Below are 25,101 nucleotides of genomic sequence, written 5' to 3'. Positions count from 1 at the left end.
TGTGATCTGAATTCCTGCCATTTATACTGTCTCTGCCTTATGCTGTGCAGCCTCAGAAATGTTAAGTATCAGTTGGTAGTCGGAAGGAAATGTTTTTGCTTTGGTCTCTGCTTGCCAGTGGGTGCTGATTTGGCAAGAGTGTGTAGGAAGCCTTCAAGAAGAACAGTCTCCACAAACGGAAGAATAAAACTCCCATTCATTCAACAGATGAGAACCTACCATGTGCCAGGCACTGTTCTAAGAACCTGGGGTACCTCAGTGAACAAAACAGGCAAAAAACCCTATCCTTGTGCAGTTTACATTCTAGCTGGGGGTGGGGGGGAGTGCTGAGGGTGGTTGGTTGCAGGTTGCACTCTTAAATATTTTGCTCTAGGTTGGCATCAGAGGCAAGCTGGCAGTTTAGCTGAGAGGGATAGGGAATCAGCCATGATCATATCTGGGAGAGGTGCGTTCCAGGTAGAGGAAATAAGGAGTACAAAGAAAGCCTCTAGGGCAGGAATGTGCTTGACCCTCTGGGGGACCAGCAGGGAGGCCCCAGGGTGGCTGGAGCCCAGGAAAGGAAGGGGGACAGGACTGGAGATGAGTCTAGTAGGTAAGAAGAGATGGCTTGCTTCTGTAGGGCTTCACTGTACAAGAAGTTTAAACAGGATGGATGTGATCAGACTTTCACTGGATTGAAAAGACACTGTAGGAGACAAGGGCTGAAGCCGGGAAGCCAGGAAGAAGTGAGAGTGACTTGGATGGGGGAATGTGGTGGGAAGAGGTAGATTCTGGGTGCATTTTGACGGTAGATTTGAAAGGCTTTGTTGGCCTATTTGAATGTGGGATGTGAGTCAGGGAGGCCCTTAAGGATTTTGGCCCAAGCAACTGACTGGAGCAGGCCAAGGAGCAGATTTTGTAGATGAAAGGTTAAAGCTCAGTTTGGGGCATATTAAGTTTAGGATGTTGTTTAGAGATTCAGCCTTTATTTTACTATGGTCAAAATAATTCTATTTAGTTAACTTTTAAAAATCATGTTTATTGGACCATATTAAAGTAAATCATGACTTTTATTTTGCATTTATTACTTACCCTCAAATCCATCACTTTAAATCTTTGTATGGGCAAGTCATTTGAGAAGTTGAGCATTTCCTTTGTCTGAATTTGTCTGACATGGAAATGTTACGTGAAATGATAAATATATTTTTTTCCTTTATTTTTCTTCTTTTTTTGAACATAAAAAAGTTTTGTTTTATTCAGGGAGTTCCAGAATTTTCCTTATGAAGGAAAAAATGTATTTCCTTCTCCTTGGCTCTGTTAGGCAAATTATTTTTATCTTAGAGTAAAAAAAAGTATGGGGGTAAGAGGCAGCATATTTCTTTTTTTTTCCTCTTTCTGGTGAGTGACCATGTTTCTGGTAGTTCATAGAACATCATTGGCCCTATAGGTTTCTGAGGAAAAACATTTCTCCATCAAGCAGGAGCCGTCGTTTAATTATACTCTCTGCTTCTTTCTTCTTGTCCCTGAGAATACCCTTCTCATTCTGTGATCCACATTTTCTCACAGGTGGAGGTGGCCAGTTACAGCTTGATTCTATTAGGTAAAATAAAAAAATGACAATGATTATCTAGAAACTTTAGAGTTTCTAAAGAGTTATAGTGTATATGGCTTTTTGTCTAAAGATTAAAGTCAGCTTGGCACTTTATAAAGAATACCAAAATGTCTTCATGTTTACTCCAGCTGAGCTATTTTTGTTTTAACCTTGTGCCCTTGCCTTTAAAGTTAATGTCCTTTAATGTTCATTTTTAAAAGTCCTTATTCTGCTGCTGTGGGTTTATGGTGGAAACCATGCCCTTTTAACATTAACCTGAGCTTCATAGCTGAGATATAATTATATATTACATTAACATTGTAACTACAATTCTAGACCACAGGGATTTCTAAAGTACAATAGAAGCCATGGGTTTAAAACAAAGGGGAGAAGTATAATCAAGAGCTGCTATTTAAAGAATATTGTTCTTTTTTTTAATAAATAATTTTGTTAACCTTTTAGCAATGTAATTTTTAAAAATGATGTTGATACTGTTTATCTTCTGTTGACTTAAATAGTGGTAGGAGGTAAAAATTCCTTCTCTTAGTTATGAACCTTATACAAGGATGGTACAGTATATAGAAGATTCATAAATGTGTAGTATGCATTAAATATCAACATTGTTCACAGAGCTTTTCTCAGTTGTTGGAGAAACAGGTGATCTTGCTAATAATATTCATGATCTAGAAGCCAGCTGCTACTTAAATTAGTATAATTATTAGTTGCAACAGTATCTCTAAAAGTAGTAGGTATATTAACAAGTCATATTCTGCATGTCATATATAATAAGCAGACATGGATCTCTGCTCTCAGAGATAAAGCTGAAGAATGACTGAATGGAGACTTGGACATGAATTTTAAAAGACTGTCTTTTATGTTAGCGAAGGAGACTAATGGGATTAGTCAGAAGACCTGTGTTCTTCTGCTTTCAGTTCAGCCTCATTGCAGCAGAGAGTATTCTAGGCACAGAACTGAGCTCTGTGGACTGGAGTTGCTTCTCTGTCTTCTCAGGATCCTCATGGAGTTGTTTGGGAATCATATGAGATGAGATGGCCATATAAATTGCCAGCCGTCTGCGGGTGGAGGTGTTTTTCTGTCTAAGACAGGTGGAGGGAGAGGAAGTTTGAGTGAGGGTTCTTTACGTCTCCCAGGGGTTGCCACCATGGCTTCTGTTGCCTTGTCGGCTTTGAGCCTGAAGTGAGGCAGGAATTCTGATCTGTGCCTTAATATCTTTGCATTTGTTCTGGTGGCAGAAATCAATCTTGGGGCTGTCAGTATGGACAAAAATGATCTATTTCTTCCCAGTCTGACTCATTTTCTCTGTCAGGACTGTTGTTCTTGGGCTATGTTCAGGAACAAATCCTGCTTGTTGATGAGCTGTCTCCTTGTCTGTTTACAAAAAGTCCTAGTGTTTCGTTAAGCTTGTGACAGGTTCAGGCAGTGTTTGAAGCCTATCTTTCCTCTTGATTTGGGTCTCTTCCTTTTTCTCCCCCACCTAGGAGCTGCATCTCCAATGGATACTGAGGGGTTTGGTGAGCTCCTTCAGCAAGCTGAACAGCTTGCCGCTGAGACCGAGGGCATCTCGGAGCTTCCCCATGTGGAACGGAACCTACAGGAGATCCAGCAGGCGGGCGAGCGCCTGCGTTCCCGTACCCTCACACGCACATCCCAGGAGACAGCAGATGTCAAGGCGTGAGTACTGGTGGGGAGGCAGCACTGGTGCTTGGTGGCTCGGGGGCAGGATCTGCTTCTTTCCTGCCTTGAATTTGGATGTAGTCTGTAAAAGACAGATACAAGCCAGAGTCTCAGGAATTCAAGAGAGGTTTTATAAACAGGTCAGCAGCCTTGCTTTGTCTCCCTGCCTCCTGGGTTTTCCAGCCTGTCTGCCTGACCAAGCTGTGAGCCCCTATCACAGGCAGAGGTGATCAGGGTGAGAAAGGGTGAAGAGCTTTGTCATAGAGAAACCGTCCCAGTCGTTCCTGCTTGGGTTCACTGACTGTTGGTCATAAATGGCTCACGTAGTACATTGGTAAATGTGGGTCACACAGATAAGTGTTACCCTCCAAGCCAGAGAGGGCCCAGTGATGAGCACAGTTTTTAAGAGTCCTTGGAAGAAACTGATGAGCAGTTAGTGATGAGAAGCCATCCAAGTGAGGAGTGATCCTATCTGCTTACTGTCAGCGACCCCAGAGGCTGCTTCTAAAAGGCCTTGGAAATGCAGTGGCTGCCAGTTGATTGTAGAAGAGGAGGGCAGCGGGAGAAAAGTGCAGGTTGACTGGCCAGTGGCCGCTGCTGCCTCACAACGTGCTTTGGGTTGTCGATTCCACAGACATGTGTTTGGGATCCCCACTGTGCCAGGCCTGGGCTGTCTCTGGGACTACAACCATGAATTAGACATGGTCCTTGCCCTCAAGAAGCTTATTATTTGGTGAGGCAGGAAAACATCTCGCCTCTTTCATAAGAAATGTGATTTACTGATTACTTACTATGCATCAGTAAGATTTTGCTTAATCCTCACAACAAATAGTAGGAATGTGGTCCCTGTATTACAGATGAGCAGCTAAGGCTCAGAAAGGACAAGTAACTCTCTCAGATCACACAGCTGGTGAATAGTGAGTCAGGATTCAAACCCAGTGAGGTTGACTCCAGAGTGTATGCTCCTTTAGCCCTGATGGAAGGGTCATGGGAGGATGCAGAGGTGCTGTTACTGGTGACCTTGCTGGGTCTGGAAAGTGGCTAAGATTCTCTGTGGGAAATACTGTATGGGGAATCGTCAGTCATCTGCTCAGTCTTCATTCCTTAAACTTGATAAGACCTAAGTGCTGGTGTTAACGTGGGGACATTGTTTTGGATACATAGTAAATGTCACAGGGGGTGAGTATAAGGGCTACATTTTTTTTTTCCCAACTAATCTTGAGAGCTGAATGTTTTGGCTGCTCTGCTGAGTCAGTAAGGATGTTGTAGAAATTCTTATGTAGGCCTCCCCAGAATTTTATTTATTAAAATACTAGTTAGTTTTTGTTCTGTTGGTATTGGTAAAGGCAAATCAGGGGAACCCTGGCAGGGATTTTTCACTATCCAGCCTTGTAGCTAAATGCAGCCAACTGCTCCACTACCCTTTTCGTCCAGCACCCCATCCAGCCTTTAGACATTTCTGCTAACTTTCCCTCCCTGCAGGCTCCTACTGCTGCTGCTGCTGCTGGTTGCCTGCAGTTACCCCGGGTCTTTAGCCTGCAGGCTTTTGCTTGTGTGAAAGAATGCTGCTGGAGCGAAAGGACTGTGATGCCAGCTGAGTTGCTATAGTTATAACTTAATTACATTAGCTTTACAGCCTATTAAGAGCAAAAAGGGAAAATGTTTTATTGGGAACAATTATCAGTCATGCTCTCTTTCTTGTAAATTTCCATTCTTCCTCATCTCTTTCTACCTTAAATTCATCATTTTAGGGAGGAGGAAGTTGGAACATTGAAAGAATGGATATAGGGTGGGGCAGGTGCTCAAAAAGAAACCAAAGGGCTGATGACTGTATTTTTCCATCTCCTTGATAGGCAGAGACATAAAGTGTGATGTGAGTATTTCAGTACAGGATGAGGGCAGAGGAGAGAAGTGAATAGGGAAAATTTTCTTACACGAAATAAATTTTGAAAAAAAATTTCTGTCTTCAAGATTTTAGTTAAGATTAGCTTGTAGACCTAAGAGTGAATTGTTCTGTGTTGAAATTCATTTGTTTAAATAGACTTCGTTGGATTTTTCATTTTAGGGAACAGATTTGCTGGCTTTTTTACATGTGTGATATTCTTAAATTGTAAAATACCTTCACACATAAAGAAGAATATGCATAACATATATAAAGGTATAAATCAGGGGTTGGCCGACTAAGACCCAGGAGCCAAATCCAACCTGCTGCCTGTTAAAGTTTTATTGGAACACAGGCACACTTACTTGTTTATGTATTGTCTATGCTGCTTTTGTGCTATAGTAGCAGAGTTGAGTAGTGATGACAGAGACTGTATGGCCGGCAAAGCCTGAAGCACTTACTGTCTGCCTTTTACAGAATAAGTTTGTTGACTCCTGGTGTAAATAATAGGAAAATGAATGAATACTCCTGTGCACATGGCACAGTTAAGACATGGAATATTATCACTAGCTGTGAAGCCCTCCCTGGGTACACATCGTCAATTGCATCCCCCCTTTTTCTCATTGGAGATGCCTCACTGGATTTTTCCATTCAGCTCAGAAACCAAACAACCTAGAGGTGTACAAAGAAAAATGCAGCAATCATTCTCTCTCTCTAACTTTACCCTCCAAGGTAATCAGTGTTTTTAATTTACTTATTCTTTCACACTTTTCTTCATGTTCAAGCAAAGCATGTATAAACATTTATTTGCCCAGAGTTAAACAGCAGATTATAACTTTACTATGCTTGTACTAACCTACCTTTTAAAGCACTTACTGTTTGTCAGACATTGTGCCAAGTACTTTACATGCATTATATACTTTCCTCTTAAAATAACCCTGTGAAATAAGTGTTACTGTCTCTGTTTTATAATTGAGGAGAGTCAGATAAGCAAGTGGTCGGTCACACCAGCACTCAAATCCAGCTTGGGCAGTGAGAATCCCTCACGTTTGTAAGGCACTTTCAGTTCCCATAGGCATATAATAGGTGCTCTCTTGACTGGTCTTCACAAGCCTGAGACGTGAGAGAGGCAGGGTTTTCCTTCACATGTTAGCAGGAGAAAAAGGAAGCTTGGAAAAGTGATGCACCCAGGATTTTCAGTCAGTAAGTGACTGGTGGGACTAACTCAAGCCTCTTGACTTTTTTTCTGCTCCCCATGTATACTGACTGAGAACAGCTTTTGTCCTCCTGTTCTCCTGGGACTGCACTGTTTGACTCCAGCCTCTCTGGCTCTGTGCTCAAGAGAAGCTGCCTGGCTTACAAAAATTGGGGCAGGTTGGGGGCAGGGAACCTTTGGATTTTTCCACCCTTAGAAGCTGAAAGTTTCTGGTACAGCCTTTATTTGTAAAACCATCCCTACCCTAGATTCCCTGCCTCCTTCATCGTTCCTCCCTCCCCCTCCCCCATCAGGAGTTCTGCATATGCACTGCACAGGCCCACAGTTCCTCCAGGCACCAGCCACTTGGATATCCTTTCTCTTCTCATAATTCTAATAGCTAATTTTTAAATGCCAAGGTTCCCAACCCTGGTATGCCTTAAAATCACTGGGCACTGGATATGTTCTCATGTATCTCTGGTGGAGATAGAGTGCCTGTGGCACAGAATTTGGCAATAGCTAGTGCATTTACTCTTGACCCAGCAGTCCCGCTTCCAGGGAATCTCTCCCAAAGATACACTGGCAAAAGTATGAAAAGATGTGTGCACAAGGTTATTCTTTGCAGCATTATTTGTAATAGCAAAAGTTGGAAACAACTCTGACATCCATCAATATGGGACTGGTTGAATATTGGTACATGTGCATAGCTTTTCAGTAGCACAAAGGAATGAGAATATACACTGCCATGGATGGAGCAACTCCAGGCCATATCGTTAAGTAAAATAAACATGCAAGGTGGAGGAAAGGGTATAGTACTTTATCATTTATTTAAGAAAGCAGGTGAAAGAAAGTCCATATTCATGGATTGGAAGACTTTATATTATTAAGATGGTAACACTTCCCAAATTGATCTATAGATTACCTGCAATTCGTATCAAAATCCCAGCTGGCTTTTTTGCAGCAATTTGTAAATTGATCCTAAAATTCATATGGAAATTCAAGGAACCTAGAATGACCGAAACAATTCTTTTTTTTTTTTAATTGAATATAATTGACCTTCAACACTATGTTAGTTCCAGGTGCACAGCATACTGACTCGATATTTCTATACATTACAAAATGGTCACCACAATAAGTCTAGTTACCATCTGTCACCGTACCACGTTATTACAATATTATTGACTATATTCCCCATGCTGTGCATTTCATTCCAGTGATGCATTTATTTCGTAATTAGAAGTTTGTACCTCTTAATCTCCCTCACCTATTTCACTCATTCCCCCCACCTTCCTCCCCTCTGGCAACCACCTGTTTGTTCTTTGAATCTATGAGTCTGTTTTGTTATGTTTGTTCATTTGATTTGGTTTTTAGATTCTGCATATAAGTGAAATCATATGGTATTTGTCTTTAAAGCTTTAAAACTTTAAAACTCTTAAAAGAAACTATAGGTGTAAATCTTCCTGACCTTCTTGGATGTGAAACCAAAAGCATAAGTGACAGAATCAAAAATAGATAAACTGAACTTCATCAAAATTAAAAAAACTTTTGTGCTTTAAAGGACACTATCAGGAGAGAAAACAACCCACAGAATGGGGAGAAAATATTTGCATATTACAATGTATGTCGAATAAGGGGCTTATATCCAGAACATATTAAAAACTCTTACAACTCAATAATAAAGACAACCCAATTTATTTTGGAGTATAGTTGATTTACAATATTATATTAGTTTCAGGTGTACAGCATTGTGATTCAGTGTTTTTACAGATTAAAGTCCGTTAAAAGTTGTCACAAGATAATGGATATAATAATTCCCTGTGCTATACAGTATATCCTCGTTGCTTATCTATTTTATATATAGTAGTTTGTATCTCTTAATCCCATACCCCTAATTTGCCCCTCCCCCTTTCCCTCTCCCTTTTGGTAACCATTAGTTTTCTATATCTATGAGTCTGTTTCTGTTTTGTGTGTACGTTGGTTTGCATTATTTTTTAGATTCCACATGTAAGTGATATCATACAATATTTGTTTTTCTCTGTCTGACTTATTTCATTAAGCGTAATGTTCTCTCAGCCCATGCACATTGCTGCAAATGGCAGATTTTCATTCTTTTTTGTTTGTTTTTTGTTTTGGGCTGCATTGGGTCTTCGTTGCTGCACGAGCTTTCTCTACCTGTTGTGAGCAGGTGCTACTCTTCGTTGCGGTGTGCAGGCTTCTAATTTCGGTGGCTTCTCTTATTGTGGAGCACGGGCTCTAGGCACACGGGCTTCAGCAGTTGCGGTGTGTGGGCTCTAGGGCATGCAGGCTTCAGTAGTTGTGGCGTGTGAGCTCAGTAGTTGTGGCTCACGGGCTCTAGAGTGCAGGCTCAGTAGTTGTGGCACATGGGCTTAGTTGCTCCGTGGCATGTGGAATCTTCCTGGACCAGGGATCAAACCTGTGTCCCCTGCATTGGCAGGTGGATTCTTAACCACTGCACCACCAGGGAAGTCCCTCATTCTTTTTTATGGCTGAGTAACAGTCTACTTTGTGTATCACATCTTCTTTATCAGCTATGGATGGGCACTTGGGTTGTTTTCATATCTTGGCTATTGTAAATAGTGCTGCTGTGGATGCATGTATCTTTTTGGTTTAGTGTTTTCATTTTTGCCAAGTACATACCCCGGAGTGGAATTGCTGGATTATATGGTAGTTCTATTTTTAGTTTTTTGAGAAACCTCCATATTGTTTTACTTAGTGGCTGGACCAAAAGACAACCCAGTTTTAAAATGAGCAAAAGATCTGAATAGGCATTTCTGCAAAGGAGGTATATTAATGTCCAATAAGCAAATGAAAAGATGCTCAACATCACTAACCATCAGGGAAATGCAAATCAAAACCGCAATAAGATACCACTTCACCCCCACTAGGATGGCTGTAATCAAAAAGACGGATAACAAATGTTGGTGAGAATGTGGAAAATATTGAAACCCTCGTAAACTGTCGGTAGGAATGTAAAGTGGTGCAGCCACTTTGGAAAACCGTCCAGCAGTTTCTCAAAAGGTTAAATATAGAGTTACCATATGACTGAGCAGTTCCACTCCCAGGTTTATACCCAGGAGGAATGAAAACAGTTGTCCACACAAAAACCTGTACATGAGCGTTCATAGCAGCATTACTCATAATCACCAAAAAGTATAAACAGTTGAAATGTCTAGCAGCTGATGAATTGATAAATAAAAGTGGCATATCCATATAATGGAATACTATTTGGCAATAAAGAAGAATGAACTACTAATACATGCTCCAACATGGATGAACCTTGAAAACATTATGCTAAGTGAAAGAAGCCAGTCACAAGACTACATGTTGTATAGTTCCATTTATAGAAAATGTCCAGAATAGGCAAATCTGTAGAAACAGAAAGTAGATTAGAGGTTGCCAAGGGAGTGGGTAGATTAGGGGACATAGGGAGTGACTGCTGGTGGGTAGGGTGATTTCTTTTCTGGGTGATGAAAATATTCTAAAATCGATTGTAGTGGTGGTAGCACAAATCTGTGACTATACTAAAACCCACTGAATTATACTTTTTTTTTTTGAGATTCTTTTTTTCCCCTCTTATTACACTTACTTTTAACACTTTTATTATGGAAATATTAAAACATACACAATAGTAGAGAAAACAGTATAATAAACTCCCAGGTACCCATCACCTATCATATCAACATTCTGCCATTTTTTAAAATTCTTTTTAATTTTTATTTTATATTGGAGTATAGTTGATTAACAATGTTGTGTTAGTTTCAGGTGTACAACAAAGTGATTCATTTATAAATGTATCTATGAATTATACGTTTTAAGTGGGTGATTGTATAGTATGTGAATTATAGCTCAATAAAGCTGTTTTTAAAACTTATATACCTAACTGCTAATAAAAAAAGAAGGAAGGTGTTTAAAAGTAGCTGAGATTTACTATAATCAGGTTTGGTAAGACATGCAAACATGGATATGACATGACTGTCATGAAGGAAGAAGTTTCTACTCACATTTCTTTTTTTTCTTTTTTTTGTCTGCATTGGGTCTTCATGGCTGTGTGCAGGCTTCCTCTAGCTGATGCAAGCGGGGGCTACTCTTCGTTGCGGTGCACCTGCTTCTCATTGCAGTGGCTACTCTTGTTGTGGAGCTCGGGCTCTAGAGCGCAGGCTCAGTAGTTGTGGTGCATGGGCTTAGTTGTTCTGCAGCATGTGGAATCTTCCCTGACCAGGGCTCGAACCCGTGTCTCCTGCATTGGCAGGCGGATTCTTAACCACTGCGCCACCAGGGAAGCCCTCTACTCACATTTCTCTGGAAACAGGAGGCAGGGCATGCCATGCAGGGCCACTGAGGGAGCACTGAGGTCAGTCAGGGGGCAGAGGAAGCAAGGGGAAAACCTGGGCAAGAGCCTTTACTGAGGTTTCTCTGGGAAGGCAGGGTGAGCAGGCTTAGGATTGGCTAGTTTGAATAGCCTCAGTGGGCTCTAGGGTAAAGGCGCTGTCTCTAGTTGTCTGGTACCTCACCCTGAGATGATTAGGGCAGGGGATAGTGACCCAATGAAGGAGGTGGTTGAGGTATGGGCTCTGGATTGATTAGTGTGCATATGTTCTTATATGCGCTTACAGGCCTCTAGGAATTAGCTAACTGTGGGAGAGGCAGTCACTCCAGTGCCTGCAAGGCCCTAGATGTCAAAGCAACAAATACAGGAAATAAAAAGGTGTGATTAATATAAATGGTGTGGGCTTCCCTGGTGGCGCAGTGGTTGAGAGTCCGCCTGCCGATGCAGCGGACATGGGTTCGTGCCCCGGTCCAGGAAGATCCCACATGCCACGGAACGGCTGGGCCCGTGAGCCATGGCCGCTGGGCCTGCGCGTCTGGAGCCTGTGCTCCGCAACGGGAAAGGCCACAACAGTGAGAGGCCCGCGTACCACAAAAAATATATATATATAAATGGTGTAAACAAACAAACAAAGGGTTATCTATAGGAAAAGGGAAAAAATAAGGTGAAGATGGACTTTTTTTTATAGATTTGACTTTGGAATTGTATAAATATTTTGTGTAATTATAAAACAAAATTAAATTTCAAAAAAAGAATTCCTAAAGAAGGAAAATAAATGCTCATTCAGTTGGTGACATAATCATTCAGAGAGGAACATTTCCAAGTAATATCTTAATCGGTCTTCAATAATGATATTATTGGTAGAGGGATTGATACTGCTGTTTTGAGACTATTGTGTGTATAGTGTAGGATAAAGCAAATAAGTAGTTAAGGTGGTGATGCTGAGAACTAGGACTTTGGGTATGAGAGAAAGGAGATACAGATAGAAAATCTATGAGGTTAAACCCAAACTTTATGTTTTTAATTTTGAATTGGAAATGTCAGTATGAACTCGTGATGTATTTTATCTTAAGGAAACTGAAACAAAAGTAAAAACTCTATTTGTAGCTCTGCTTACTGAAAGGCTTAGAAACAGCGTAGCAATGAGCAATCTTAGTGCCCAGATAGTGGTCTCTAAAAATCCATTTCGTAATAAAAAGTAACGGGCTCTTTGGAGAGTTGACCGATTCCAGGTCTGGGGCAAGATGAACTTGTCTTGTCATACCAGATGGCAAGGAAGTTATGTAGGTCAACTTGAGTCATGTCAAAAGAACTCAGAAACCAACTTGAAAAGGCTTCTACTGGCCAAAGATGAGATGATTTTGGCCATGATAAGGATAATAACTGCAGTGGATTGAAATACATCAGATATGTTTAAATTCATGAGTTCATAATGATACTCAAGCGAAACTCATCAGTCACCTTTGGAGAATGCTAGAGAATCAACTCATTATTCAGAGTAACCACATAGTTGATGAAGAGTGTCTCTGAGGGGAAATATTCCAGCTAATAGAGACAGAATACCACCATTTTGCAACCTCTAAGGAATTAATGCATCTAAGCAATGATCATCAGTGTCTGGTAACATTCCAAAAAGAGGTAATCAGATATTACATACCTCTTGATAAAAGTCTGAAGTAATTGAACCAAAAAATAATAATAATAATGCCACCTGAATCTGATCAAACCATTAGCACTTACTTTCAATTTACAGGAAATTGGATAGGAGGGGCCGGAGGAACATGTTAAATTACATCATGGGGATGCAATCAGTAAAACCTGTTATGTGGGAAACTACATCCTTGCTGCTTTGAGTCTGGTCCATAGATCAACAGCATAAGCATCAGCTGTGAGCTTTTTAGAAATGGAGACCCTCAGGCCCTATCCCAGACCTACTGAAACAATATGCGTATTAACAAGCTTCCCAGGTGATTCACATGCACATTTCAAGTTTGAGTAGCACTGCTCTATGGAACAAATAATCTAGAGTCTCCAACAAAGAAATTGTAAGAAAAAAAAATGAGATGGAGGGGCAACTCAAATATTAAAAGACATTTGGAGGCATATCAATTATTTGCAGGTAGAGAACTTACTTGTATTCCATTCAAACAAACACATTTTAAAGTTATGAAATAATTAAGAGAATATTTTGGATTTACTTCGAAATAATCTGGGTGGTAGAGAGAGGAAAGTAGGTAGTGATGTAGATGAAAATAGAGTTTGCTACGACACGCTAGTTTTTCAAGCTGGGTGATAGGTACAGGGTTTATTATTTTAATTTCATATTAAGATTTTTTTCTATAATAGTTTAAAAAGGAGTTGGCTAAAATGGCTATAATCAAAAAGGTAGTAACAGGTATTGGCAAGAGTGTGGAAAAAATTAGAACCCTTGTACATTGCTCATGGGAATATAAAATAGTGTAGCTGCTTTGGAAAATAGTCTGGCAGTTCTTCAGAAGGTTAAACAGGGAGTCAATATATAATCTAGCAGTTCCACTCCTAGGTGTATACCCAAGAGAAATGAAAACATACGTTCACGCAAAAACTTGCACATGAATGTTCATGGCAGCATTTTTTATAATAACCAAAAAGTGGAAACAACCCAAATGTCCTTCAAATGATGATATGTTCATTAATATAAAATATAGCGTATCCATATGATGGAGTACTATTCAATAATAAAAAGAAATGAAGTACTGATACATGCTACAACATGGATGAACCTTGAAAACGTTATGCTCAGTGAAAGAAACCAGTCATGAAAGACCACATATTGTATGATTCCATTTATAGAAAATGTCCAGAGTAGGCAAATTTATAGAGACAGAAAATAAATTAGTGGTTAGGGGGAGATTTGTGGAGACATGAGCATTTTATTGATATATTCCCATGACTGCTTATGGAGTGGGGGAAATTTTGGCAGGGAGGGGTGATGAAAATATTCTAAAACAGCTTGTGGCGATGGTTGTACAACTCTGTGAATATACTAAAACCCATGGAATTCTACACTTTAAATGGGTGAATTGTATGATATGTGAATAATATCTCAGTAAAGCTGTTATAAAAAAGGGAAGGAGAGCCTAATACTGATACCCGTGCTCCAGGCTTACACAACACTAATCAGAATCATTGGGAGGAAAGTTGTCTAGACGATTCTAATGTGCAACCAGGACTGGGAACCACTGTACTAGAAAGTTAGCCATCAAGGATTGTTAGAAGAGAGAGGCAAGATTATCTATTTGAAATGATAGCCTGGAGGGGAAGCCTCAGGGATGGCATCATAGCTGACCAGTCTGCACGGAAGAGACAAAAATCTACAGTGTGGAGCCCTCTGGGTGCACATTATCTATTCCTGTGGTACTAAGTAGAATGGAAATAAGCATGAGAAGTCTTTTCTTTTTTCCAGTAAGTGTGTTAGTTCAGAATTGGTCATCTTCAGTGTAACACCCATAGGTGTTAGGGTTATTTATGCCACCAGGTGGTCTAGCTTCTAAGTTACTAAGAATGAGCACAGACTTTATCGATGGGATTTGGTGGTACTAAATCATAATCCAAAAGCAACAGTCTAAACAATTAATTTCCCTAAGTTTCTTTCTTCCAGAGAATGTTCTAGATATTAGTGAGAATCTATAATTTTTTTTTTGCTCTCCCATTGTTATATTGCTCCAGATGAGTAGACATAAAGCCAGCTGTAGTGTTCCCATCTCTCTTCAAAAGCATTTATTAGTCAGGTGACAGCTTCCTCTACTGTTGGATTGGGCAGCAGAGAGGGAATTTGAAGATGTACTGCACATGGTATTTGGCTTTTGAAGAGAAGCTTTGGAGAACTGGCCTTGGATTCTGGTTTCCCTGCCCTTTGCAAGTTATTGATTGCCCTGGACTTTCAGTTTCCTTAATTAATGAATGAAGTTTAGACTAGGTTCTCCTGAAGCTTCTAAAATTTTGTGGTTTACTACATCTGTCTTTATAGAGGCTGTAAATATAGGATGGTGGTTAAGAGTTTGTGCTGTGGAGCTTGGTGACCTGGCTCTGCTGTTTCCTGGCTCTGTGACTTTTGATAAGTTGGTTAACCTCTTTGCACATTGGTTACCTCATCTGTAAAACGGGGATTGAGAATAATATCTACCTCACGATTTTCTTTACTGTAAAGTGTTTGGAGCAGTCTAGCCTGTAATTTTATTGATATGCTATCAATTTATCCTAGACAGGTCCCTCACTCTAATTTAGGCATGATCAGAACTCTCTCTTACTACCAAATGCAACGTTGTGTCTGTTATCCCAGGTGGTAGATCTTTTTGGAAAGGTATAAAACAACCATACAGAAGTGTTTGGGCAGTATATAAGAATTTTTAGTTTCATACTAAAAATACTCTCTAGTATTTTAGGAAGCATATTAGATGTTCTAATTCTACTTTTTTCTCCCTGCCCTATATCCTCATATAGGTCAGTTCTCCTCGGGTCTCGGGGACTTGACATATCCCACATCTCCCAGCGATTGGAGAGTCTGAGTGCAGCCACCACCTTTGAGCCTCTTGAGCCTGTGAAGGACACAGACATTCAGGTAAGGGCTGCCAGGTACCAGGACTGGTGCAGGTGCAACCCTGAGCATGCAACCCAGGCTGAAGACCCTGGCCTTTTGTTCACCAGCTGGTTTAGGAATATCACATTTCTTTGTTAATTCTCTTCTTCCTCAGATATTAAGAGAATGGGAGGCTCAGCTTTGGAGGAACATTGGATTATTTTCAGGGTGCTCTGTAAGGCTGAATTTAGGAAAGCATTACCGACCTGCACTTTTTAAATTATTGTAATTATGAGCACAGATTCCTCTTCCTTCTTTGGGCTTAATCCAAGGCACGGAGACATTAGTTGTAAGTTTCCCTTGCTTTCTTTGCTAGATCTCAAATAATTTTACTATTCGTCTTCCACATTTCTCTTCTACATCTTGCTTGTATGGCTTGGCAAAGAGCTGGGGAAACAGAGTACTATTTACTGAAACCTACTCATCGATTTCTAGGAAGTATTTGGCTCCATTAGTGGCACCAGGAAATGGTCTGATAGAGCACTCCTGTCTCATTTAACCTAGCATGCCACTGGCACAATTGATTGCTATTTTAATCTAATCAGAAACTGGTATTTTTGTGTGTGTGTGTGAGTGTGTGTGTGTGTGTGTGTGTGTGTTCAAAATTGTTAAGGAAAAATCTTGTGATCCATTTAGTTGTTGGGTTTTTTTTTATATTTGTTTATTCATTTATTCATTCATTCATTCCTTCAGGCTGCACCAGGTCTTAGTTATGGCATGCAGATTCTTTAGTTGTGGCACATGGACTCTTAGTTGTGGCATGCATGTGGGATCTAGTACCCCAACCAGGGATTGAAACCAGGCCCCCTGCATTGGGAGCACAGAGTCTTACCCCCTGGACCACCAGGGAAGTCCTGTGATCCATTTAGTTCTGAGGAATTGGAACACTGACTTGTGTTAGAGTGAAAGGATAGTGGGATACCATTTTTATCATTGATTTACCTTTGAGATGAAAGGATGCAGGTCCTACAAAGGCAAATCCTAGTACAGATGGATCTGTTATTTATTATTTGAGCTCAATTTGAATTAATGCTCTTTACTCCACTACCCTTCCGAGAACTGTTTTAATCCATCTATAGTAATGGCCATAATTCTACTGCGTTTATTCTACTTGAGAAACCTAAAACCCTCAACTTTGAGTTGAGAGTTCAGTAACTATAGATATTCATTATTTTCCCTGTTATTGATATGTTCCCAGAGTATGAAAATCCAGTTTTTTTCCAGTTTTATATACTAAATTATGTTTGCCTGTCACCTTATAGATGCCTTCTTATTTCCGTGTAATCTTTTTTTTTTAATTAATTAATTTATTTTTAGCTGCATTGGGTCTTCATCGCTGTGCGTGGGCTTTCTCTAGTTGCTGCGAGCGGGAGCTACTCGTCGTTTCTGTGCGTGGGCTTCTCATTGTGGTGGGTTCTCTTGTTGCGGAGCATGGACTCTAGGCATGCTGGCTTCAGTAGTTGCAGGACGCAGGCTCAGTAGTTGTGGTGCACGGGCTTAGTTGCTCCGCGGCACGTGGGATCTTCCCAGACCAGGGCTGGAACCCGTGTCCCCTGCACCGGCAAGCGAATGATTCTTAATGACTGTGCCACCAGGGAAGCCCTTTCCATGTAATCTCAAAATGGCATGTATACTTGCCTCTTTTTTTTTTGTTTTTAAGTTTTAGCTGTTGCTCTCCCCACCTTCTATTTCAACTGCTTGATGCCCTAGAAACAAATACTTACTCCCATAACAGGTGAGTGAATGAGATACAGCTCAAATAATTTGAATAATCACCATATATGTGGGGAAGTATTCCTAATAGTGTGGAAAGAAATGGCACTTGCTGAAAGGTTATTTGTTTGTTTGAGTTGTTTTTAATGTTTAAAATGCCAAATAAGTTGTTTATTTTAAAAACTGCTTTTTAGATTTTCTTTGGCATATTTGTAATACATATTTGGAATACCCAGCAACATTTAGTGATGCACTTCATGAATTCCAACTGATGTGGTACAACATTTTTTGCTTTGAGATATTAATGACAGGTTTATAAATGTATTGAGTCATAATGATCATTTATTCTAACCTTCTACTTTATGCATGAACACTGTCCTTCAATAGCCCCATTAGGTGGCTTCCTAGCAATGCATGCTTGGTCACATGAAAGAGAGTTTCTTAATTTGGAATGAGCATGGCTAAGAGTTTTGGTCCTGCACCACTGGGGAGCCTTTGAACTTTGAGAGGAAGGATGCCTCCATTTCAAAATTTTACCTCTCAGTTGAGCTTTTTCTGGAATAGCTTTAAAAATGTGAAGTGGTTCACTCCAAGGTAAGTTTTGATTAATTGGGAATTGATCATCTAGACCTGAAGTAAAGATTTAAGACTAACTAATTTCAAAATAAAATCCTCTATTGACTTCATCTTCTTGCCAGCAAAGGCTTAAAGGAGAAAATTTAACTTCTAAAGGGCTGAGTCTTTGGCCTAATCTGAGATAGCTCTAGTGATTGATAGAGATTGGAGTTTTAAGTTGTATTGTGTGGCTCAGCTGATCTATGCCTAAACTTCCTGTACCCATAGTAGTATCATGTCCTTCCCTGACTTCCTGTGTAGTAGTCAAATATAGGAGCCAAGCCAGCTTTCGCCCTTAGCATGGAGTGGTCCTCCTTTTAATTCTTCTCTTAATGTGTTGGTTGTCCAGGAAGAGTTAATTTGGACATTTTCAATTTTTTGTTTTTAAAAAGGCCAGATATACTTTTTTTTTTTTTTTTGGCAGTACGCAGGCCTCTCACTGTTGTGGCCTCTCCCTCTGCGGAGCACAGGCTCCGGACACGCAGGCTCAGCGGCCATGGCTCATAGGCCCAGCCGCTCCACGGCATGTGCTATCTTCCCGGACCGGGGCACGAACCCATGTCCCTTGCATCAGCAGGTGGACTCTCAACCACTGCGCCACCAGGGAAGCCCCAGATATACTTTTTGATGGACGTTTTTTTTCTCATTTATTTTTACCAGCTTTACTGAAATATAATTCACATACCATAAATCTGATCGATTTTTGTGTATGAGCTTTTGTTTTCCAACCAGTGCAGTTCTTGAGATGAGAACGTACCCTAATCCCACGTACTGAGTATCAGTCAGAGTGAATTTATTATGTCAGCTTATAAATCCATAAAAGGAAATGCTGAAGGATCCTTTGACAGGTGCTGTCCAAGACTTTGTACCATCCATTGTTTGCATTACTTATAAGCTTGGAAAGACATTTTCCCATGAATAGGTTGTCCTTTTCTGTTTCGTAAACATTGATTGTATTTCCTTCTTTTTCTAATGGAGCTTGAAATTAATACAGGTTTTTTGTTGTTTGTCATAAACAGTGATGTTGGCATGCATTGATAATGCATTTTTAAAAGACTGCTGTGGCCAGCAAAAGTAACATATTTAAATAAACCCACTTAAATATATGTATGGCTGATGCTAGTGGATTTTTTTTTAATGTTTATTGATTTAATTTTTGGAAATGGTCATAAAGAAGGCCTACACATTTTTGTAATGGAGCTGAAGAGCCATAACTGTTAAGAGGACATGGTACTAAAACAACTGTACTGCTCTATTCTGAGTGACTTTGTGGTGCTTGCAAGTATGGTTCCTCTCACAGAGATCCACTTGCTCACTTCCGTCTTTGGAAAAAAATATAGAGGGCAGACTGCACATTTTTACTGTGGTCTGAACAGACCTAATGTACCATGGATGATGTGTATTATAGAGTAATAAAGTGCACAGTTACACAGTTCAGTTATATTCTGGGCTTTTTCACTAGATTACATGTATTTTTCAAGAAGGCTCTGCAGAAACAGCCTGGCTTGGCCATAAAAAATGGGAGCTGCAGTTTCTCGGCGTTAGGCTGTAATATTTCCAAATGGCATTAAACCAAAATATAATAATATTATTGCTGAACTTACTGTATTAGATTCCTATGGCTGCCACAGCAAATTGCCACAAACTTAGTGGCCTAAAACATTAGAAATGCATTCTCTCACAGTCTGGAGCTCAGAACTTTGAAATTGGGGTGTTGGCAGCGCCCTCCGAAGGCACAAGAGGAGACTGTCCTCTTTTAGCTTCTGGTGGCTCCTGACATTCCTTGATCTGTGGCAGCATAAGTCCAGTCTGCCTCCATCTTCATAGGTTTTTTGTCAGGTGTGTCAAATCCATTTTTCCCTTCTCTTATAAGGACACCAGCCATTGGATTTAGGGCCCACCCTAACTCCAAGGTGGTCTCATCTTGAGATGCTTACTTTAATTACATTTGCAGAGACCCCATTTCCAAATAAGATCACGTTCACTGGTACCAGGAGTTAGGACTTAGACATATATTTTTGGCAGTACCCACTTCAACCCACTATACTTACAGTGCCAGAAAATTTAAAACTGTCAATTAACTGTAATAAATGAAACATCTTCAAATCGTAACTCTGTTTCATGGAGGAGTTTCAGGATAAGACGTCTATTTCTAGTTGTTCCAGGGACTGCAAACCTCAACCAAGTATCTGATCTCATCCTCAGCACTCTCTTTCAGGCCTTTGGAAAGTGAGGCTGACTACCCTTGTCTGATTCCAGAGTTTAGTCATAGTCATTCTCTCCAAACAGGTTAATGTTCTATAATGTATTTAAGAGATTTCTCAAGAGACATTTTCCAACTAGAGACAGTCTGATTTTTTTTAAGTATTTTTAAGTACTCTAGTTTACAGGGTAAGTATAGGTAGGATTAAATTGGGGGGTGTGTGAGAGAGAGATTTCTACTTCAGCTAACCAGGTTACCAAACTCTTTCATTTTCCTTTTATACTTTAGGCCTTTGCTCACCCCCTTCCTTTAGCGTGGAGTAGCACCTCTGAAAATGTCTGAGCCATAATTTCAGTCTGACCCTCTTAAGGCTTTCCTAGATGCCACCTCTTTCATAGTCTCAGATCTCTCTTCCCATGGCCTCCAAATATAGCATGTTGGCTTTACTGCTTAGGAAAAAACAAAACTTTCTGAATGTTCCCCCACAAAGTAAACAACTTTATGTTGTTGGAATTGACTTAGCAACCAATTTAAATCATGATAAATGAAAATGTAGTCCCTTCTACACACAAAAAAACCCTATATGGAACTAAATGTCTTCATAATATGCTCAATTTCCAGATGGAAATCTGTCCTGTATGAATAAAGAGAAAAAGAAGTCTTAAAAAGAGGATAAAATAACTATAAGAAAATGGTGCAATAATAATTGACTTGTTAAAAACTCGTTCTACTTACCACACTATATCTATAATAAAATTTTCATTGTTTCCTTCCTTTTTCTGTCCTTGGTAACGTAGAGTATACTCAAACCACTCTTAGCTTATCTTTCAAATAATCAGAAGAAGTTAAATGGCTTTGGTAAGCATAAAAATGAATCACTGGTGGTATAATCCCATATCACCTAAATTGTTATTTTCATAGTTTATCTTTTAATTTTATACCTTCAGAATTAAGGTACTGCTGATTAAATGCAGCTGTGTATTACAGCCAAGAGGAAAAGTAGTTGTCTTGAGTGCTAATTGTGTGTTTGTAGTACTGGCAAGTTGTTGGTAGGGAATTGGTTCCAGAAATCCTGTGGCAGTTTGTTGAAAAGAAGTTCAGACTTTCTTAGAGTGATTAGTATGCTAATAGCAGTTCTTCAGGATTAGTACTGGCAAAGTATTAATATTGAGGGAAAGGTGCAGTAAGCTTTCCCTAGCTCGAATTAGTTGAGGGAGGGTGCATTCTGAATGGGTGAACAATATCTTAATTCTGGAATTATTTTTAAAGAAATGTAGTTGTCATTTTCATCTATTCCTAGAAACTGCAACTGCTAAGTGTGTGTACCAAGGAGAGGTCTTACCAAAACTGTTTTAGTAAATTAAGGAAGAGATGAGGTTCATTCATAAGAGTTGCATCTATTTGCATACTGATAATTTGTATAGCAATTCTGAGAAATGGTTTAAGTAGGCAAAACATACTTATCTTCCTTATTGTTTCTGCTCTTAATATGCTTGAGCAGTCTTTTCTGCAAATAATAGTGATCTAGCCCAAATTGGATGATTAGAAATTTTGAATTGATGGACTCTGAAGGAATAAAACTTTGCTCTTCAAATGTTTTCACATAATATAAAAATGTAAGAGACTGTTGCATGGAATCTAACAGTGTGAAGATTTTTAGTTAAGCATTTGATTTATTGACCTCCTTTGTTATATTCCTCTTGCTCCTAAGAGAGTCAGTGGGAAGTTCATGGTAACCTTTCTTATGAATTTTTAGAGGACTTTAATGGATATTTGAATCTTGCCCTTTCCCAGCTTGTAACAGCTGCCTATCCTGGACTTGAAACAAGCTATAGGTAATGCTCTTGGGTTCACTAGCAAATGAATCCAATTCCCACTGGATCCAAAGCCCGTTAGTTAGAGAGAAACCCTTTTCTAGAACAAATACCAGGTACATTTTAGGCCAGAATTCAGTTGTAGTGGCTGAGGTGCGTGTGGAAAAGACACACATCACACTGTGTCCTGTGTTCTTGTTCAGGGCAGTAGCTGTGCTAGGCTTCGTCTCTTGGGTAAACACTGCGGTGCCCACATCACCCCCACTTATTTGCTGTTCCTTGTCATTAAACCCTGACCCAGAGTAAATCTCAGAGCTGGTAAAAACCAGTAAACATGTAAAAAGGAAAAAATAGTATCTTCACAGAGGCAGGTTAATGTGCCATCCTATTTTGTGTTTATAATTAGGTAGTCTAATGCTGATTGCTGTGGTAAGTACTGAAATGATTTAATTTTTCTGCCTGTTTGTGATAAGGGGAAAGGTAGACATTATGGTATGGTGGCAAAGTATGCAGTTGTATTAAAGTGTCCTCTGAATGGAATTAAAAATGGTAACTTTGGAATAGAAATGGTTGTTAAAGGCATCGTCTGTGGAAAATGTGAAAAACTGCTTTTATGTGAGCCAAGGATATAAGATTTCAGCTTTTTTACTTAACCATTCACACTTACTCCTGAATGCAGGGCTTTCAGAACAAGCAAGTAAATGGATGCTGAATGCATTCTGTGCAGGCAGGAAATGACAGGCTTTTTTGTCTTCTCAGAGGTTTCTTATATCCTGTAGTGAGCAGGGGAATATCAATTACCAACTTAAGAAAGAAGTTGGAATGGTTCTGTAAGAGTATTTTGGAAGAAGCCCACGGCTAAAATATTTATCTAACAATTTAATAGAGCTTCAAGTATTGGCCAGGCCCTGGTGCCTTTGAACTGGAGTTGAGTCATCCCCTCCCTCTTTACCAGCTTCTCTTAACCTGCCGATATCTATTGATGCTCCAGTACTCCGGAGATGGGGAACATATATTGTTATCTTCACTCTGGTATCTTTAAATTGCTTGGTTTCAGGAATCAGAAATGGGCTAAACTGTTTGATTTAAATGGGGGTTAAAACCTTGTCAAATATCGAATGCACTACGGTAGACCAGTCTGTCATTCCCAGATGGCAGCCCTTGACCCTGTGCACCACTTTGATCTGCTTGCCACAGCGCCCTGTGATCTCTTATTTCTGTTTCGCAGTGTTCAGTCCATGGCTTCCCAGGCCAGCAGCCTGATGTGGCTCCTTCCATTGGTGGTGGTTACAAAGTGTGGCTCCCTAGTTATAAAACTTTGGGGCCCAGGTTCTCCTTGTCTCCACTAAAAATCTGCATTCTGTGAAGGAACTGAGAGAGGGGTTCAGACAGGAGATACTCCTGGTTTTGCTTTTTTCTGTTTGTTGGTTGGCAGGGACCAGGAAAAGAAGCTGGGAGGTAGGATGAACAACGTCCTCTACTGACAAGACCAGTACTATAATTTCTTTTGCTGCAGAGCTCCCAGAACCAGGGTGTATTGCTTCCTTTTTGAGCATTTTCCTGTCTTGCAAATGGTTGGCTTCCATCTTGCACTTCAGATATGGAGAGGTTGAGTGAGTCCCATGCTCAGGGTGAAGGCAGCTCCTGGTCTCCAACGCTAACGATGAGCAGCGGTGCACGCGCTGCTTCAGTTATCCTGGAGGGCAGAAGGGCTAGTCCCCGCTTCTCACCATGGAGTGGCTGTGAGGCCGAGATACCATCAGCAAAATCGCGCCTGTGCTTTTCAGAAAACCACAGCACTTGAAGCACTGCAGCAGAATCTGCTGAGCAGGGCTGGGCGTGACACAGCTTCCAAGAAACTGTACAAAAAGAACCTTTGTCTTATAAAACACATTTACAACTAGAGCCAGGCTATTCATTTAGTTTGTAACACAAATGGGAGGATTAGGTCAGCAGAACGTAAGTGGGAGTGTGGATTCACTGGCTGATTTTTATTACTACCTGATTTGATTTATTTCTTTGAATGACATGAGCACAAGGATGTGGGGCAGAGTTTTCTCCATTCCTCCTTTATCTATTTAAAAAAAATTGTCTAATTAGAAAAAGCTGTCTTACTATCTTAGGGACAGCCATGGAAGGTTATAATATGCTTGATTTGCTCAAGGTACCAAAATATACTTGTATGATATTATCTGGGAGTGCTTTCTCATTTCTTACTCGGTTCTCTGTTATCCACAGTGCATATGAGTCTGTCTCAGCAGAAGCAGTCTCTAAATGAGCAGGGCCTGGTGAATCCTTGAAGGTTTAAGGCATTCACAGTAGCACTTGGCTCTGTGATGAGGCCCCACACTGCCCCACATGTCTTCCTGTTGAAGGAATATGGTGATGGGTGTTGTATTCAGAAGGTGCTTACATAATCCGTGTTTCTCAAGTTTCTTTTTTCCCAGTTTATCTCAGACTGAGAGATACTTTTATAAAATACAGCAAAAATGAATTACTAGAAAAAAATGAAATAAAAGACATGCAGAATATAAGCCTTAGGTTTTGTTTTTTGTTTGTTTGTTTGTTTTTGGCCATGCCATGAGGCTTGTGGGATCTTAGTTCCCCAGCCAGGGCCCCAGCAGTGAAAGCATGGATCCTAACGACTGCCAGGGCCAGGGAATTCCTGTAAGCCTTAGTTTTTTAAATTCAGTGGACATAGAATTACTCTTGTCAGGTTGCTATAAAAGTTTCTAAATGCTGATTCTCAGATTTTGTACTTACCTGCTGCAGACTGGGAACAAACTACTTGTGGACGGGTGCTTCTTCAGCTGTACTTTGGGTAGTACTAGTTTCAGTAGCTATGTTTTCTTCCTTTCTCCGCCCCCCCCCCCCGCCCCCGCCACTTTCCCTCCTCATCTCTCTCCCCTTCCTTTCCTGTCTCCCTTCCTTTCTTTTGTTTAGTTTACTTGTTGGTACAGTGAAACATGGCTCCAAAGACAATTTTGAATTCCGGTTTTCTGTTTTACCCCAGCTAAAATAGGGAAGGCAAAGCTAAGGTTTACTGAACATTTATTGTGTCCAGACACTGTACTGAGCACTCTCTGGGTTTCCTCATTCAGTCCTTCCAGTAACCCTCTGAGGCAGTTGCTATTGTTAATTCCATTTCACCAAGGAGGAGCCTAAGGCCTAAAAGGCTATTATGCCAGACTTGAAGTCCCTTCTGTGGGTTTGAGTTCAGTACTATTCCCTTATTCCTCTAGGTTTTAAGCTTCATTGTAGACTAATTTCCACGTTATATTTGAAGGAGAAAGGTGGTAGAAATAGGAAATAGAGGTATAATTGATCACTCATTTAGAGCAAAATAAAGAGTACAAAGCCCACAGAGAATGGATGTGGTGGGCATCGCTCTTACTTATATAAGCTTAGTAGTAAAATAATGTTGATTGAGGGAGAAGCTGGAATGTGC

General features: G+C 40.2%; 1 protein-coding gene across 2 annotated transcripts in view; it reads left to right on the top strand.

Moving 5' to 3' along the window:
- NUP93 (nucleoporin 93) overlaps positions 1 to 25,101 on the top strand; it is a 105,492-nt gene that overhangs the window by 13,670 nt on the left and 66,721 nt on the right. For both annotated transcript variants that reach the window (XM_081215922.1, XM_081215921.1), the window contains exons 2-3: positions 3,070 to 3,262; positions 15,173 to 15,290. In XM_081215922.1, the coding sequence (XP_081072048.1) occupies positions 3,084 to 3,262; positions 15,173 to 15,290 (297 nt within the window). In that variant the 5' untranslated portion in view covers positions 3,070 to 3,083. The remainder of the gene's footprint in view (positions 1 to 3,069; positions 3,263 to 15,172; positions 15,291 to 25,101) is intronic.

This window comes from Mesoplodon bidens (genome assembly GCF_964165515.1).
Source record: "Mesoplodon bidens genome assembly, chromosome: 18".
NCBI lineage: Eukaryota > Metazoa > Chordata > Mammalia > Artiodactyla > Ziphiidae > Mesoplodon > Mesoplodon bidens.
Note: the sequence above shows the minus strand (reverse complement) of the source record. Positions and strands in the feature narration are given on the sequence as shown.